Below are 16,019 nucleotides of genomic sequence, written 5' to 3'. Positions count from 1 at the left end.
TCCTAAACGAAGCTCGAAATTTATTTAATTTTTGCGGATGAGCGAGCGAATATATTTGTGCATCAATTGATAGATTATCTCGATCATGTACATTTTTTATTTCAGGTATCATTAATCAATTAGAACAGAATTCATGAATTACAATGACTTTGATGAACGAGTATCATAGGATGGTAATTACTTTCCACGTAACATGTTCAATTCTCCGTATTATATCTCATGATATGTAATTCCACACCATGTGCCAATGGGTCATCGCTACATTGCGAAGGAAAAAAAATAAATATACTACCGTTGCGTTTTCGTGTTCTGTACTTCGGTGAGTATTCGCAAGATTGATCTGACAAGCGCTGAGTGTCAGCGTTGTCTTCGTGTTCATCTTGAACGGCGCTCGCCGTGTTCGTCACGATGATTAATTTCTTGTACAAGCGCGACGTCGTGAGCTCGTCGCTGAGCGAATTTCGCGAGTCGATTTGCCACGCGCGGGCAGCCGAAGAGCGTGATATATTGAAAAATAATGCTCTACTCGTATCGACAGTTTTCAAGTGCGCGGCTCTCGCGTCTGCGCTTTCGCTTCGTTTGTTGCTGCCGCGCTTGAACGAAGGAACTGCCAACGTGAATTTCCCGATGGAGACTTACGAGATTCGCGGCAAAGACCGCGCGCCTCTGTTACCCCGTTACTTATGCCTTTGAGGCGTGCGCTTCTGCCGTCACGATTGCGACGAACATTTCTTTGGACACCGTACTGGCTGTATTCGCACGGTTGATTTGTGGTCAAATCGATTTGTACTAGTCGCGGATGCAAGCTCGCGAAAATCAAGAGATGCGACACACGTCGTTCGCTACCCCCGATCCATTTTCACGGTTGTCGTCGTGTTATTTTTATTCTGGAGTCTCGTAACAATTTCCACGAGCGTGCACAGCTGGTAATCTCGGATAAGGTAGCCAACGATTAACGTTACTCTTTGACAGAAGGATCGTGGGCTCGTCGATCGACGAATCAACTCCATATCTAGCGTACAAGTGCGTTTTTCTATCTTTCGTTCGGCAGCGAGCTCATGTCGGAGGTACACTTGGAACAAGCTGCCTGGCCGTGCGAAGCGAAACTGAGCCCGTGTTCGATTCCCAGGGAATCGAAACATCCGAAACGACGGGCCAAGCGAGAAGAAGAATATGCTGCTCGAAACGAGCCGTCGAGTCATTCATGCGAGGACTACTGTCAACTGTCGCGGCTCAATTTTTACAAGAGCTTTCGAAAACATGTTTTGCTTTCAGATTCCGAATGCCTCGTTTACAGCCTACAATGTATTGGATGCAATGTTCAGAGACTCCAGAGGTGAGCGATAAAGAGGATGCAAAATTACACGGAAGTTCATGCGAATGAGAGGATTCCGTGTAAAATTCCTCGTGTAGAAGAAAAAGTCATTATAGCGATGAAATGTCGTGTTCATGAAAAAGACTAAACTTTTTTCATCTCCCCGGAAAAAATTTCAATTTACTTGGGATAAAATATTCGCCGACATGATTATTTCAGTCTACCAAGTAGGTATTCTCACGGGATCGATCTCCATTGTTTAATTCAGGCGCTTATCACTACACCTCAATACCTAAAGATAAGCAGATGATTTGTAGAATGCCTTAACCGTTCTAATAACTAGATAAATACTTGATCGAGCTCGAGTTGACGTGACAACTCCGCGGGATAACTATGGATTTTTCCTTCTATCGTGAAATTCAGAAGAATAGCTCAGCGAACGCGGACGCGCCGTCGCCGTCGCACCGCCGCATTTGCGCGCTCTACCTTACGCCGGACTACGACGGCGAACGGGCAAGCAAGAGCGGTTTGGAAATCTCCCGTTAAGCGCCTTATCGCTGCATAACAATGGCGTCCGAGATACGAGCGAGCTGCTAATCGCGAGCCCGAGGGAGCTCGCCTGCGTTTCGGAATTGCCAGGGAGGCGCCAGTGAGCGCGTGACGTTTGTCGATGTCTTGCCTTACGCGCGTACGCGACCGCCAGCTCTTCGTTGTATCTCGCGCGTCGCGCCGCGACGCGTCAGCGACACAAATGACTCGCGCCTCGAGCTGAAACATCGATAATAGCGAACGCACGAGAGCGCCAAGCTGTAAGCGCGCATAAGTAGCCGTTAAAAATGACGACTGCAACAGTGACGTCGTAGGGGAGCAGGGACTCGGAGGCGCGACGACGAACGGCTCGGATCGAGCGTAAAGACGTCGGGCGCGTGCACGAGCGATGACGCATTAAGTGCACACTATGCGCGAGTATTCATGCGTGCGATTGTAGGCGACGATGATCCACTGCGCTTGCGTCGAGTGTCGGAAGGCTGCTCGTGATACTTGTTAAATGGTTATCGTTTCTTTCGTTACTTTCAAATTCTTATCGTTAAATTAGTTTCGATGTGTTTCTTTTTCATTTGACCATTGGATAATGTTGAGAGATCCTTTCGAGTCTAACTCTACCTTCAATACCACATTGATGTTGAAAATATTGGTAATTCGCAACCTTTTGGATATTATACTTCATCGAACGTATAATATTGTCGTTCAGAGGATATGTATACACACGCGCGCACATATGTACCCGTGTACGCATTAAATAAATAATACTTGAATGAGTTTCAAAAAACGCAAAGCTAAAGTTTCGTGGAAAGTTGCGAGAAGAATAACAATTCCAAAAAGTACGCGAACAAATAAACGGCCGTGCGAATCGTGAATGTTGAACGAGTTCCGAAAATAACATGAAAAGCATTTCGAGAGACCACAAGAGTCGCGCGAGAAAAAGGCAAATCAAGCGAAACGTACGCGGGTCGACGTGTGGTGGTGGGTGCGTGCGCGTTCCAAGAAATCGCAGGGCTCGGAGGTGAGAAACGGACGGTGCTCCATAAAATCGCCGGAAGTCGTGAAAAATTGGCGACTCGCCGGGCGCGCTGGAGGGGGAGGGGGGGCGAGCTAGCTTCTCCGACCTCCTCGTAAAAGCCCGTACAGCTGCGAGCAGCGTGCACGCGAAGTCGTAACCCCTGGCTTTGCGTGTCGTCCATTCGAACGAGCAGCCGCGATCCCCGCGACACGCGGGCGAGCGAGTAGCGACAGCCGAGTTCGGTCGGGCGCGCCGCGCGCGTCGCGGTGCAACAGGTTGAGCCGGGCGTTGCAGGCGCGCGGGAATTATATACTTGTAGACGTGCCGCTCGAGCGCGTCTCGGCGAATCCCGCGCGAACGAGTCGGCATCCTATAGCCGAGATACGGCAATGTTAATCCGATTACAGAACGGCAAACAGGACCATTGGTCCCGCGCCAAAGCGGCGCGCGCGCGTCGTAATTCATTACAGCTCGCGAAATGAAAATGCGGAACGAGAAAAGGGATATCGGGTCGAGCGGTTAAGACCCGTAGAATGGAGGCTGCAGCAGCAGCTGCCAGCTCGTAATCGTCTTATTTGCCCGAAGCTCGACCGCTTATTGTTAATCCGAGTGTACTTGGTTTGCATAGCCTCGCGAATATTGGCGCAAGCCAGGGCGTCGCGTATTAAGTGCGCGCGCTTATTTTTCTTTTCCTCGCGTTTTCCCCGACGGCAGAGTTGACAGGCACCTGGCGCTTCTTCATGCGCGGAATATACGGCACGGTTTTACGAATCTCACCCCCCCCCCCCCCCTCCGGCGCGGTGAAGTCGACGTGCTTTTGTGAGGAAAGCACGAGATGACGTGTTGTATTTAGAAAGAAAGCGCGGCGCGACGCGTGAAAAAGCAAGTTTCGAGCTAACGAGTTAATAGCCGGATAATGTCCAATCGATGTCTGCATTGCGAACGTAGACGTGCGAAGTCGAATACAAACAAACGCAAACAATATTTTACAGATTTCCGTTGTTTCGCTAACGTTAAGCTCGAATACAACACTCGTGAAATGTTTTCAGTGTCAAAAGTATGTAATTCAATCCGCAATTCCTGTAGGCATATTTTATTCGATTCCTTTTGATCATCGTAATTATCGTCGCTGAGCGAAAATTTATTTATCAAATCAGGACCGTCGGTTATTCTATGCAAACGCTGCAACGCATAATCGAGAATACATATGGCCTATTTCACAAGTGAACTCGCTTAATAATGTGCCCTCGGATTGTCGGGCGACTTTGTTATTCCAATGAAATTTAATGCGAAAAGCGTGATTGCGGAGGTGACGCAATTTTGCGGGTTCCAATCGTTTCCGGAAATATCTGCACCGGCGTGATGCCTACTACGCGTGCGATCACGTCGAAATCCAAAGACAATTGGTCTTTGATTGGCCAGGAAAAGATACATCAATGGCTTTTTTCGTCGTCGCTAACGTCCCAAATGACAAGGTTAAATCTGTCGAATGCTTCCCGGTATCTCTTCCGCGTTGCTAATTAATGTATGTCACGAGCGCAGCATACCGACGTCGAGTATACACCTACTTTGACGCTATGCGGTCTGACTCACTATAATCCTTCGATTGTACGTCGGGAAAGTGGTTTAGTGTTAATCTCGAAGATTTTTGTTTTTTTTTTGTTTTTTTTTTCAAATGCGATATAAAAAGAAACGTAACTTATTTTATCGCGAAAACAATATCGTTGTCTCTCTCGAAGACTAAATTAGCTCGGCTTTGATCAAATAAAACGGCGAGTCAATCTAGCCGAAAGTTGGCCGAAACAAGCAGGCTTTTATTGACAGCTGTATCGTCTTGAAGAATCAATGTATATATAGACTGGTGCGAGTCAAGATTTTTCGCCGGAAGAATTATCCGTGCTGGATTTAGATATTTAGTGTTTTACCCGGTGCTGCACGTGTGACGTAATTTGATAGTCCGATCTTTCGCTGTCTAGGATTTATTCGAGAAAAAATAGAAAATACAAGGCTAAATAACGGGAAATGTTTGCTTCGAAAGATGCAGTAATGTTGAAAGTGCAAAGTTCATGATTATGAGTTTAGGAAATATTAACGTCCGAAAGTTTGAGGGACAAGGGCCGCAAACGAGCCGATGGATTTGTTAATTAGCTCGGTCAAACAATTGGACCCGGGAACATTGTAAAAGCCAAGCGTTACGCTGGCGCAGTTCACACGTTTGCTAGGTCACTCGCAAGAGCGAAGCTTTAGCGCAGCGCTGACGCAACCAAACGCACGCGAGCTCCCTCTTGCTTATTGGAAGAAAAAACAAAGCGAAGCGAAAATACGCAAAATGGATTCGCGCCCGTAAAAGGGGGGCTCTTATCGTTGAGGAAAACCGAAAGAGCACGGCACCATCAATCCCTCGCGACGCTGTAAAGCTGAAAAAGAGAGGAGGAAGACACGATAAAAAGAAAAACAAAGTAGGAAGAGGAGAAAAGGCGAGAAAGGAAGCTATTAAGAATCGAAGAGAAAGCCGGACGATGAATGAGCGACGACCACGTAGAGCGGTAGAGCAAGCAATTAGGCCCTCGGCGCATTAAAGCAAAGGCAGGTGCGTGCGCGCGCGCGCGCGCGCGCGACCCCTACCTTTTTCGCCGTGCTGCCGGAGAGCGCGCCCGCGATCTTCGCCGACACGTCCCATATAAAAGCAGCGCCGGCCTCGGGTGGGGACGCACAACGCAGAGCCCTTTTCTAGCGACTCGCACGCCCCTTCCGCGCGTTAGTCTCTGCGCTTCTTTATTCCATCGACGCTGTCTCCTAACGTGGCCACGAGCACACAAGGTAATCCGAACGCGCCAGTGACGTCGATTTTTCTCCCCCCCCCCCCCCCCCCCCCCCGCTGCACCGGCGGGGGCGATCTTCTTCCTTTGTACGCCCGCTCGTTCGCTTGTTTGCTTTTCCTCTTACCTTTTTACACTGTGCTGTGCTGCGATCGACGGCTGTGATTGCGATTAAGTGGACCGACGATCCGTTTGCGAGGGGGTAAGGTCTCTTTTTGTACTCGGCGGCTGAGCGAATCGGCCCCTTTTTTTCTCGCGCCAACGATTTCTCGAGGCGACTTTAATGCGAATCCGCCAGTGCAACGTCGTCGAGTGACGCCGCGACGAGTTCACGTCGCCGCTAAATAAAGGCTTCGCTGAAAAATTCAATGCGCAACTTTTATTTGTGTATAAAGTGGCTTTTAGTGTGCATTAAAGCCGCTTCTTTGCGATCATGCGCGCTAAAGTCGATTAAAAGCTTATCGAGAAGCATTTTCACGGGGATAATTCTTTATATCGTGTGAAACGTAAATACACAATTCTTTCAAAAGACATCACTCCAATTGCCGCGTGGTGCTATTCCGTTCACTTTTTCGCTTTACCAGCGATTTCATAAAGAACACAGTAACACAATGTAGTGGAAATTCGTTATTTCCATTGGCGATTTCTTAAATAAGTTGATTATTTGTTCGAAATTCGAAATGTCTGATCGTACATTCGTTAAAATGTTACAACGCATTCGCTTTTGCGATCGAACAAGTGTACTGTACTTTAAGGTCAAATAATAACATTTTATTTCTTTCTTTTTTCCGCTATTTTGCACGCTCGATTCTATCATTGACTAAGTAATTACGAATAGCTGTTGCTTTGATTTCTAAATCATTAAAAAAATTTTAAAATTTAATGCATGGCCCTCTTTAATGTGTAAAGTAAAAATACAGTGAAACAAAAAATAAAATAAAACACTTGTTGCAAAGTAAATAGTTTTCACAAAGCACATTTGCCAAACAAAATTGATACGTTTTTGAATCGCAGAGCGCGTTGAAGAACTCGTCAATCCCGAAAGTAAAGCAACGTTTTGTCAAAGACCACCTGTGACACTATAATCGTTGCTGTCTGACGTCATTCTTCCCAGCAAGATCAAATGAAAGACAAACAGCAAGTTCGATTATTTTAGAATAAGAGCGCGCGCGGCACGGGCGGCGCGCTGCTTGTGGATCGGGTTAAGCGAAGCGCGATCGTTGACCAACTAAAGTTAGTTAAAATATTAGTCCCCGTCTCCCGCGAGCAGAAGGATTATCTCTTGATTTGCAATTTGATTGGCAAACTTGTTCGCGTGTTTCGCGGCGTATGTGCTCAAGGGTTCGCCTTGCGAAAAGCTACCGGAAGCTCGGATCTGCCTACGCGCCCGACGACGATCGCGCGAGTTTTATCGCGCTCCGGCCGCAAACGAGCTGACATCGGGAGTGCGCAGTCACACGAGAGCGCAGAGCTTCGTTAACGTGGCGCGACAAAGTTGGCGTGCGCGCGTAGCGAGAGAGCGAGAGCTTCATTGAATGATCGGGCGAATTATTAATTTTGCCCCGCTACGGCGCGCACGTACGTGTGCCCGACGCAAGTTGGCGCGCGACCCGCGAACTTTGCATACTGATATATTGTTGCACAGGATGTTATCGTGCAAGGAAGTTAGCGCGTCTGACTGAAAAGCGATTTGTCTACTGGAATTTCGCGCTACCTGTAAATGGTTTTGGCTGTGAATGGAGTTTGGTTTTCGCCATAGTAGAACAATTGATCAGTACGCTGTTTACTTGATGGTTATTTTTGTTGTTGTTTTATTGACATATCATTTTAGCATTGGTCGTTTTATCTAAATAATTTTTTAATAATTTCCACAAAAAAACAATGAAAAATCTAATCCAGTATATGACATATTTAATCAGTAACGAATTTCACAACTGGCGGAGTTTAAATGATTATAATGCAATACGAATAATTGGATAGGTAAATAATTATGTGAGCGTTGTGTTCTTCTATCGCACTTTGACTAATTTAAAAATCTTTCTTAAATTGCAGGTTTCATCATCCATCGCACATATTTACTGGCGACCAAACACCGACGAGATCAAATCTAGTAACAATGAAAGGAAACTCAGAGTTGGTTTTCGCGAAGAACATCTACTGTGTAGCTGCTATAGTCGTACTGGCGTCATCACTGGTTGGCAGCGCATCAGGTACAACTCACAAAAGTTCGTATTCTAATCGTCCTTAACCGTCTAGATTGTAGTAGAGAATGAAAAGTTTCCCTGCACAGTATTGAGTAAAGTTAAATTAACGTTAATGCGAGTTATTGGATCAGCATAAATTTTACACTTAAAGTGCATTTTTACTCGAGATAATTTGGTTAGCTTCATTACGGGTGACGATATTTTCCTCTTTGCGATATCGCATTACTTCCCAAGGAGTCTTAAAAGAAACGCGTTCCCGTAAAAATTACGATGTTCTAACCAAAAATCCAGTGATTCGAGAGTATAAACTAATTTTTATTTTAATGAACTTTTCCATGCCTATTGAAAGAGCAACAAAGTTGTATTAGCGATTCAATCTAAAACTATCGTCAAACGTCGTATCGTTTTAATGTAATTTAACGAACCGGGCCAGAAAACTTTTTCGCAGAACACGACATTCTCCTCGCACAGCATTTATAAAAAAAATATTGCTCTTTTTGTTTAAACTGCTGCAAAAAGCAACGCAACCTACGAGTTCTTAGCGTCAAATTCGACAACTTTTCGCTCTCACACTCGGCACTCGAATGTAAGCAAACGGAAAATCAAACACTGCCGCAGTAGCGAGAAGAGCCACTGTGGAAATCTCGGGCGACGTTTGCCGATATACAAAGCCATAAAGATTGCGTTTCGCGCTCGTCGTCATCCGTCGTCGTTAACGGGTTTTCCAATCGGCTGCGCGGGAAACGAGAGCCCGACGAATTTCCCTCGGCTCCCTCGCTGCTGCGAGCCACAATGGAGCAAGACAAATCGGTTATTGCCGCCGCTGCGTGTACCCTCATCAAGTATAGATTGCCAACCGTTTTGCAACCTTCGACGGGGCTTATTCAATCGCTGAATGTTTCAGTCGCGGAAGACGCGATGAGAGAGAAAGAGTCTACGATGAGATTGGAAATTGCGCTTCGTTCTAATGGCCGCCGTCGAGTGGACATTTTCGAGTATGTGTCATTGGAATTTAAGGTGCAATATCGCGATTGCACCTCATTTTTTTCCGAGAAATCTTTTATAAGCCGGAATTTCGTCGTCTCTGATTTAGCTTCATCAAACGACTTAATACGTCATTGCCCTATTTTATTATTTATTGTCGCAGTCAACAGTTCCAGATCTTTAGTGAATTTCACACTCAAGCTTTTATTTATAAAAGTTTCATATTTCTTTTTAAAAATGGCTATTTTCCTAATAGCTTTCATGTACATATTATATGTTAACAAAAAGCTTTGTTTTTGAATAATAATATCGAGCTTATTCTGATTTAGATCATTTGTGTTCCCGATCATTTCACATAATTCACCAGCTGTCTTTTATATATTAAACATAGTGCTTTTTTTAATTGAACAGAAAACATAAAATAGTATTTATTAAAATATTATTTCTGCAGGAATAACAAAATATTTGAAAAAATTCTATGATTAAGATTTTGCCTTTTATTAAAAAAATGAACAAGTATACAATCATGTCATGTAGAATAATTTGTGCTAATTAAGGATGTTTTCTTGTTCAGTGGTTCCCAGTAGTGGCTTCACGTAGAGAAAAGTGCACTTTTTAAATTCATTTCGCTGTTATAAAAGTTATTGATGTATTGAAGTAAAAATATTTTTTTTAATATTTTATAAATATTTATTTATTTATAAAAAATTATATCGTCGATAGTTGCGAAATACGTAACTGCGATCAACAAAAGTCTGTTACGGATTTTCAAAATATCAAATTTTTTCATTACTACCGTGATTGACAACGTTCCAAGTATGCGTATATCAGATATAAGATTTAAAAATTCTTAAAAAAAATTATAGAAGTGATTTAGGGATACGGCTTAGCGGCGCTGCGCCGATTCTTAACGATGTCATTGTCAATAACTTAAAAAAAAGACCGCTATTTATATTATTTAAAACATCAATCGCTTCGGAATTCATTAAGCTTTATTTTGTTAAAGTTTTGAAACTAAGAAACAATATAAGAAGACAATATAGAAAACTGCAAAATAAAGCTTATGCAATTATGAAGCGATCGATGTTTTAAAAAAATATATGTACCACTGAGAAACACTGAATAAGAGAACACCCTTATTGTAAAATAATATGTCATTTTTTAGGAAAATCGTATTTTAATTTCAAATAAGCAAAATTAAAAAATTTGTATTGAATAAAATCGTGTGGAATCGGTATCTTCATAAAACAAACCCTACCAATCGAATATTACAGTCAATTATTACAATGCAGTATCACAAAACTGTGTGCTTATTTACCTGTTCGCTTGAGGAGTGAATATATATCAGCTAGAGAATGTAACTCGTTGCCAGTCCAACTACAAATGAGAAATTCTATTTCTATTCTATTTCCTATTCAAACTGTTATTGGATAAACCAATATCGCGATCATGCTAATTTGTTATTTATTGTACACTTAAATTATTTATATTTATTGTGCATAAAGGAGAATTCAGATTCTGTGGATAGGAAATGTTAAAAATATATATTTACACACCATACAAACATTATTGACAAGGCCGACAGTTTATAAGATTATTTCAATTATTCATTATAACAGCTTCGTATGATTATTTAAATTATAGATAGTGTTAAATTATTGATTTGGTAAGATAATTTGCAATGTTTTTTTTATTTGTCCTTAAAACTCATATTGCGTGTTCAGAACATTTGTCTCTGAAAGTTTCACTTTCTTTAATGTGTTAGTTATTCATTTATGTTATTAATAATAATAATAATATTAATGATTTAAGTAAAGCACTTGAATATTAAAAAGCACAACTAATTGCGAGTAATTTTTAGTAAATCGTCAGAATAGGGTGAAAATTGCGGCTTATAAGAAATTTTGAAAATAGAAAATGAAAAATATGCCACCGTGCTTCGTATCGATTTGACTTGTACATTTTTGTTTTTAATCGCGCAGACGATGACTTTTCACCGCAAAAGCCTATTGACTTTTGTACATTTTTAGCGAAAAATGAGTCATATTCTTATAAAAATAAAAAGACAATGAAATTCAGCGGCTGCAAATCAGCTCCGTCCTTTATTTGTTTGGAATCAGCCTTTAACGCTAACATTCCATTCAATTAATCGGGCGAATTCTATAAATCGCATCGAGATCGTTGGCGAGAGAATCGAAGGTTCCGCTTCAACGTAACGTTCAAAGTGAAACGGTAATTGCCAAGTGTTATAGTACGCCCGAGCATTAGCATAAGGATACGCCATTTACGCGTAAACGGCGAAAAAGCATCACATTAGAGCTACAGACAATCGATGCGGTCCGCGTAGGTTCTCCAGAAAGAATACGGAATAAACATGCCTGGTTTGCTTTTACTTACTTATTTATTCTGAAATATAGACTTTTGTTCTGTTTTCACGGTGCATTATCGAAATCGCAAAAAGGGACTTGATGCTGTTAGAGGGACTGAAACGTGCAAAGGCAAACAGAATGGACTTGTGCGTTCAGTTTCCGCCTGCGGTAACAAGATCGATTTTGCGAACCTCCTTACATGTCATCCTCGCGCACCTCTCGGCGCACTTTTCAAGGAAAAATACCGCGCCGGGAGTCGCGAGGAGGCTGCCAGCAAATTTTCAAATCAACTTTACGACTCCACAGTTGTAAAGCCACCCCTTCGATTTAATTAAACTTCTTTCCCAAGCAATATTCCGCGCAAAGTTCGTTCTTTCGTACAGAGCACGCTCACGTAGGTTGTTTCGTACGAAGCGGCCGATTAATAGTTAAGAGCGTACGTATGGGCTTGTTAAAGTTTCACCGAGTCCTTATGATGTACCCGTAACCGTACCCGCGTGTAAACTTGCGGGTACGATTTGAATTGAATAGGTAGACGAAAAGAAAAAAAAAGGGGGGGAAAAGAAGAAAATATTCTTATTTACGACTCTGTGGGGACGACTCGAGAAAGAGAGGGGGGGGGGGGGGAGTCTTCTTCTTGTTTTCCTGCTCGAAGCTGGTTTAACACGAGATTTTACTCTTGGCTGATTATCAATTCGTTTTGTGGTTCGCATCTTTCATGATCTTACGTCGCGCTATCAATCATTCACGCTCTTTCACCTCAATTTTCTTTTCTTTATCCAAAGAATATACGTTGATTTTCAATGAAATATTGAATCAAACAAAAACAAACTTGTTTTCAGGCTGTCACGAATTCGCCCGCGCGAATTACAATTATTTGTAAAAAATATTTCCACAAACTGATGCCCGCGCCAACAGAATGTTTGCAGCGCGTAGCGCGTCGGAGTTGGAAATGAATACCTTCAGGAATGTGAAATCCCGAGAGGCTACGTGCGTCAGAATTGTGTTTGTCGGAAAGCTGATATTCAACATAATCGTCAATGCGTATTCGACACAACAATAAGAGCGTTTCTTTTCCATTTCTTTTTCTTCTTTTCCTTCTTTTTTTTTTACATTTCTTCTCCTAGCGTGCAGCTGGAAGAAGTTACTGACGTCACGCACGTAATCCTGATTGTGTGTGAGAGAGATGGAATTTTTCAGCTGTGCACGATTCGATTTTCCCGTTAAGAGCGCGCTGCATCTTCGGATGCTATCTCGAAAAATGAAATTTCAAAATGATAGGAAAGAAAAAAATGAGGAAAACTTGCAATCAGTTATGAGTTTTCAGCGACAGGCATACACTCGTAAACTCTCGCGAGCTTTTCGCGTGTAACCTTTTGAAAGCAAACTTTCATTACACCGAAAGCGAAATAATAATAAAAAAGCAAAAAAGCTTATCATATCGGCGATAGGAGGACTTTATCTTCCGTGGTCGGTCGGCAATAATTCACCGCGGTGAGAAGACTCGGAACGCGCGCGCACCTGTTGATTTACGTTGGCCCGGGAGTCACCACGTCGACGTGTGCAATAATAGCCCGATAAAAGGACAACCGTACAGGCCTCCGCGCGGCACCACGGCTGGCCGAACGACTTTGTTGTCCCTCTGCCGCTGATCACCTCTTTCCACGGCTTACCTTAGCGGATTTCCGGCCGATATTCAGTGAATAGTCATTATTCGCGCTTTTGTTCAATCAGCCCCGCGCGTCGATCATGACGTTATGGATTTTTGAATGTCGCGATTAGCATATAGCAATTTCGCAATCAACGCCGAAAGCCACATCCTCCTGCCGTGGGTTCGACTAAAGGGTAACCTAGATACGAAGATTCGAAAACTTTCGTAACGAGGCTTCTTTGTCGCTCCCTCCCTTTCTTTTCTTTTTTTTTTCCTTTGTTCGTAGTAGTGTTTCTCTCGTAAAAGCATTATCCGCGAGTGATTTTTCATGGCTTTCATGGCAAGTCTAATAGCAATACGTTTTAATTCGAGTTTCAGGTTCTTGCTTGAGCTACGGGCATTCGTGCTGGGGTGGTAAGTGTCTCGAACCGCAATTGACCGTCGATCTTTCGGATTCTTTCCGCTCGCGAATGCGCGCGACGACGGAATTCATCTACATCGGCGAGCTTTCGCGGTTCGCCGCTGATCGTCATTCGCAACGTTGATTTTGCGCAGCTCACGGCAAGCGAAGCGGCGGCAACGTCATCGGAGCCTTGCGTCCCGCCGACGGCAGCGTCGGCGTGCAGAGCAGGCGCCAGTCGCCGCTGGACGAGCGATGGCTGCTCTCGCGACTCGTCGACCGCCAGCTGATGCAGGTGCCGCTCGCGACCAAGCTGCGCGCCGCACGGATTCTCAACGAGGACAGGTGCGCACTCGTGCCCCGTTACGTTTCGCTCGTTACTATTTATCAGCCGGACCGAATGCACGCAGGCTCGTAAAGCTGCGATACGGCTCTCTTGGCTCTTGAGTGTTGCGAAAAGCAGAAGACGATTGATGCGCGAGGCGCCAGCTGATAAATGCATTTTCGCTCAAATTTCATGGACTTCGTTGAATTTTAACGGAACAAGCTCCAAGAGTCTTACGCTCCCTTGAGATCTTACGAGCAAAATTCATGCATGCCGCAGATGTTTCTAACCCTCTTCTCACGATTTACGATAAAAGGCAATACTTATAGCACTTACCTTCGTATTTACTTTCCACGAGTCAACTCGTATTTACGTAAAAATATGTTAATTCACTTTACTTTTTTTTCCACTATGGAATTTTTGTTGTTGTTGTTGTTGTTGTTGTTGTTGTTGTTGTATTGTCTGGCAACGACTCTGCGGTGTCAAGTACACGAATTATATTGGTGTTCCGCATTGAATGTAATGCAATTACGTCGCGAGGATCGTGTATTAATTTCGATACGGTAACACAATCAACCTGACGATGTGAGAATCGAGGCTAATTGCATAACGGCTCGCGATTGAGATTCACACTTCGGCAAATATTTTGACAGCATTAAGGTGGACAAAATTGACAGAAACGCCGAGCTCAAGGATTTGGCGAGAAGCGATCAAATGCTAGCAGATGACGAACCTGATAATCCATTGATACCGGATCAAAGAGATTTGTCCAAAAATGATAACGATCGCGCAATAAAGGCTGGATTCTACAAAATTTTGGTAAATTACACTTACGTCGTCGTATTTTAAGCAATATGTGCGTTTTTGTTTTTTTAATTTGATTGTCTTTCTTTTTTCATTTACAGAGAAACATCGACTAAAAGCAAAAGTAAACAACCTCATTCGTTTCTCTATTTTCTTCACTGAATTAATCTACGCTTTCTCAAAACTGGATCTGCGTCATTGAGTACAACCATTTTTCCTCGATTCTTGATTGCGTTTTAGTATTCAACTCTTGAGATTACAGATCAATCACGTACAAATTTGGATAATCACGAAGTCCTAAGTGCTTTACGAGCTGATTTTTCATGCAATATTTTTCAATTGAGTAATACTTTTGTGTAAAGTTAATTTACATTTGAATTTTTTTCAAATTAATTGTAACCGATGAGCATAAAATCAAAGTTTGAAATGGAAAATCCTATACACTAGCATTCTTCATTTCTAACGATATACCTAAATCTTGCTTCCACAGCAACGTAGTTCCAAGTGCGCCTCACTTTATCTGTATAGTTTTGAAGAAGTAGACAAGTATTTGCTATTTGAGACTGGTATTTTAAACATAAAGTGACATTACGTACGTTGAATTTAAAAATTTTAAGAAAGGGTAACTGTTATATAATATATATTTCAGCTGTGCCAGTGTCTTTTAGCAGGCTAATAACAAAACGAGGAAAAAAGGAATGCATAAGACTCAATGAATATAATACACACACACACAAACACACACACACTAAACTTCAAAGAAAATGTAACAAACTGCAAATCGTCACTTTCAAGCACATCGATAGAAGTGATTATATATTTTTTTAATTGATGAGTTTTAACTGATTAATTTTCAAGGTATTCATTTTATTATGATTTCGAAAATTTGTGTTTTGACTGTAAACGAATTCTGATTTCTCTCTATGCGCCCTAATTCAATGAAAATAATTGTTAGTTAAATATCTTACGTTTTGGAAAAGTTAGTTATAGTTATCGAAAACTAATGTATTCGAAATATGTAACTACTGATTATTTATTACTTAGCTGACGTAATTACTCTATTACTGTTAACTAAAAGATTATTTATTATGATACATCTGCTATTAATTACGGTTAAACTTTATTTTCGTAGTTGCTAAAAAAATCTGTAGAATGTTAAAAATTATAAATAAATACTTGTTTCTAAGTAACGTTAATTTATTTTTTCAAGGCCATGGCTCTTTGTTATGTACAATCGTGCTTCTATACGGTTTTCATTGTAATCACATTTGCCGTTTTAGATATCTAGCTTACCATCACTTTCTTGTTGACTAGATGTCGGTAATATTATCATCCTGCGATATGCGGCACTTTTAGTCTGTTATTAGTATTTAAACAAAAATCGAAATAAGATAATGATCGACAGTTACTTTAGTGCCACAAATTATTGACATTTTTCTTAATCGTAAAAATATACTTTTTATTGATGTAGTCAATTATCATAGTAACATTTAATTTTTATTTATAATTATAATATATTGAAAAATAACAGACATTTTTTATTATAGAGTATAAATGCAGGGTACATTGAGATAATATACCATTACT

At 42.0% G+C, this 16,019-nt stretch overlaps 1 protein-coding gene across 1 annotated transcript; it reads left to right on the top strand.

The window, feature by feature from the left end:
• The first annotated feature begins 1,058 nt into the window (after positions 1-1,058).
• On the top strand, positions 1,059-15,569 carry LOC131662892 (uncharacterized). The gene is made up of 6 exons (XM_058932866.1): positions 1,059-1,336; positions 7,748-7,920; positions 13,276-13,317; positions 13,459-13,648; positions 14,282-14,447; positions 14,534-15,569. The coding sequence occupies exons 1-6, from the start codon at positions 1,059-1,061 to the stop codon at positions 14,546-14,548; spliced, it is 864 nt and encodes a 287-aa protein (XP_058788849.1). The 3' UTR covers positions 14,549-15,569.
• Positions 15,570-16,019: the final 450 nt, after the last annotated feature.

The sequence above is a fragment of the Phymastichus coffea genome, unplaced genomic scaffold (genome assembly GCF_024137745.1).
Source record: "Phymastichus coffea isolate CEN01 unplaced genomic scaffold, Cenicafe_Pcof_1.1 PCOF00028, whole genome shotgun sequence".
Taxonomy (NCBI): Eukaryota; Metazoa; Arthropoda; class Insecta; order Hymenoptera; family Eulophidae; genus Phymastichus; species Phymastichus coffea.
The sequence above is the reverse complement of the archived record's forward strand: the minus strand, read 5'-3'. Positions and strand labels throughout refer to the sequence as shown.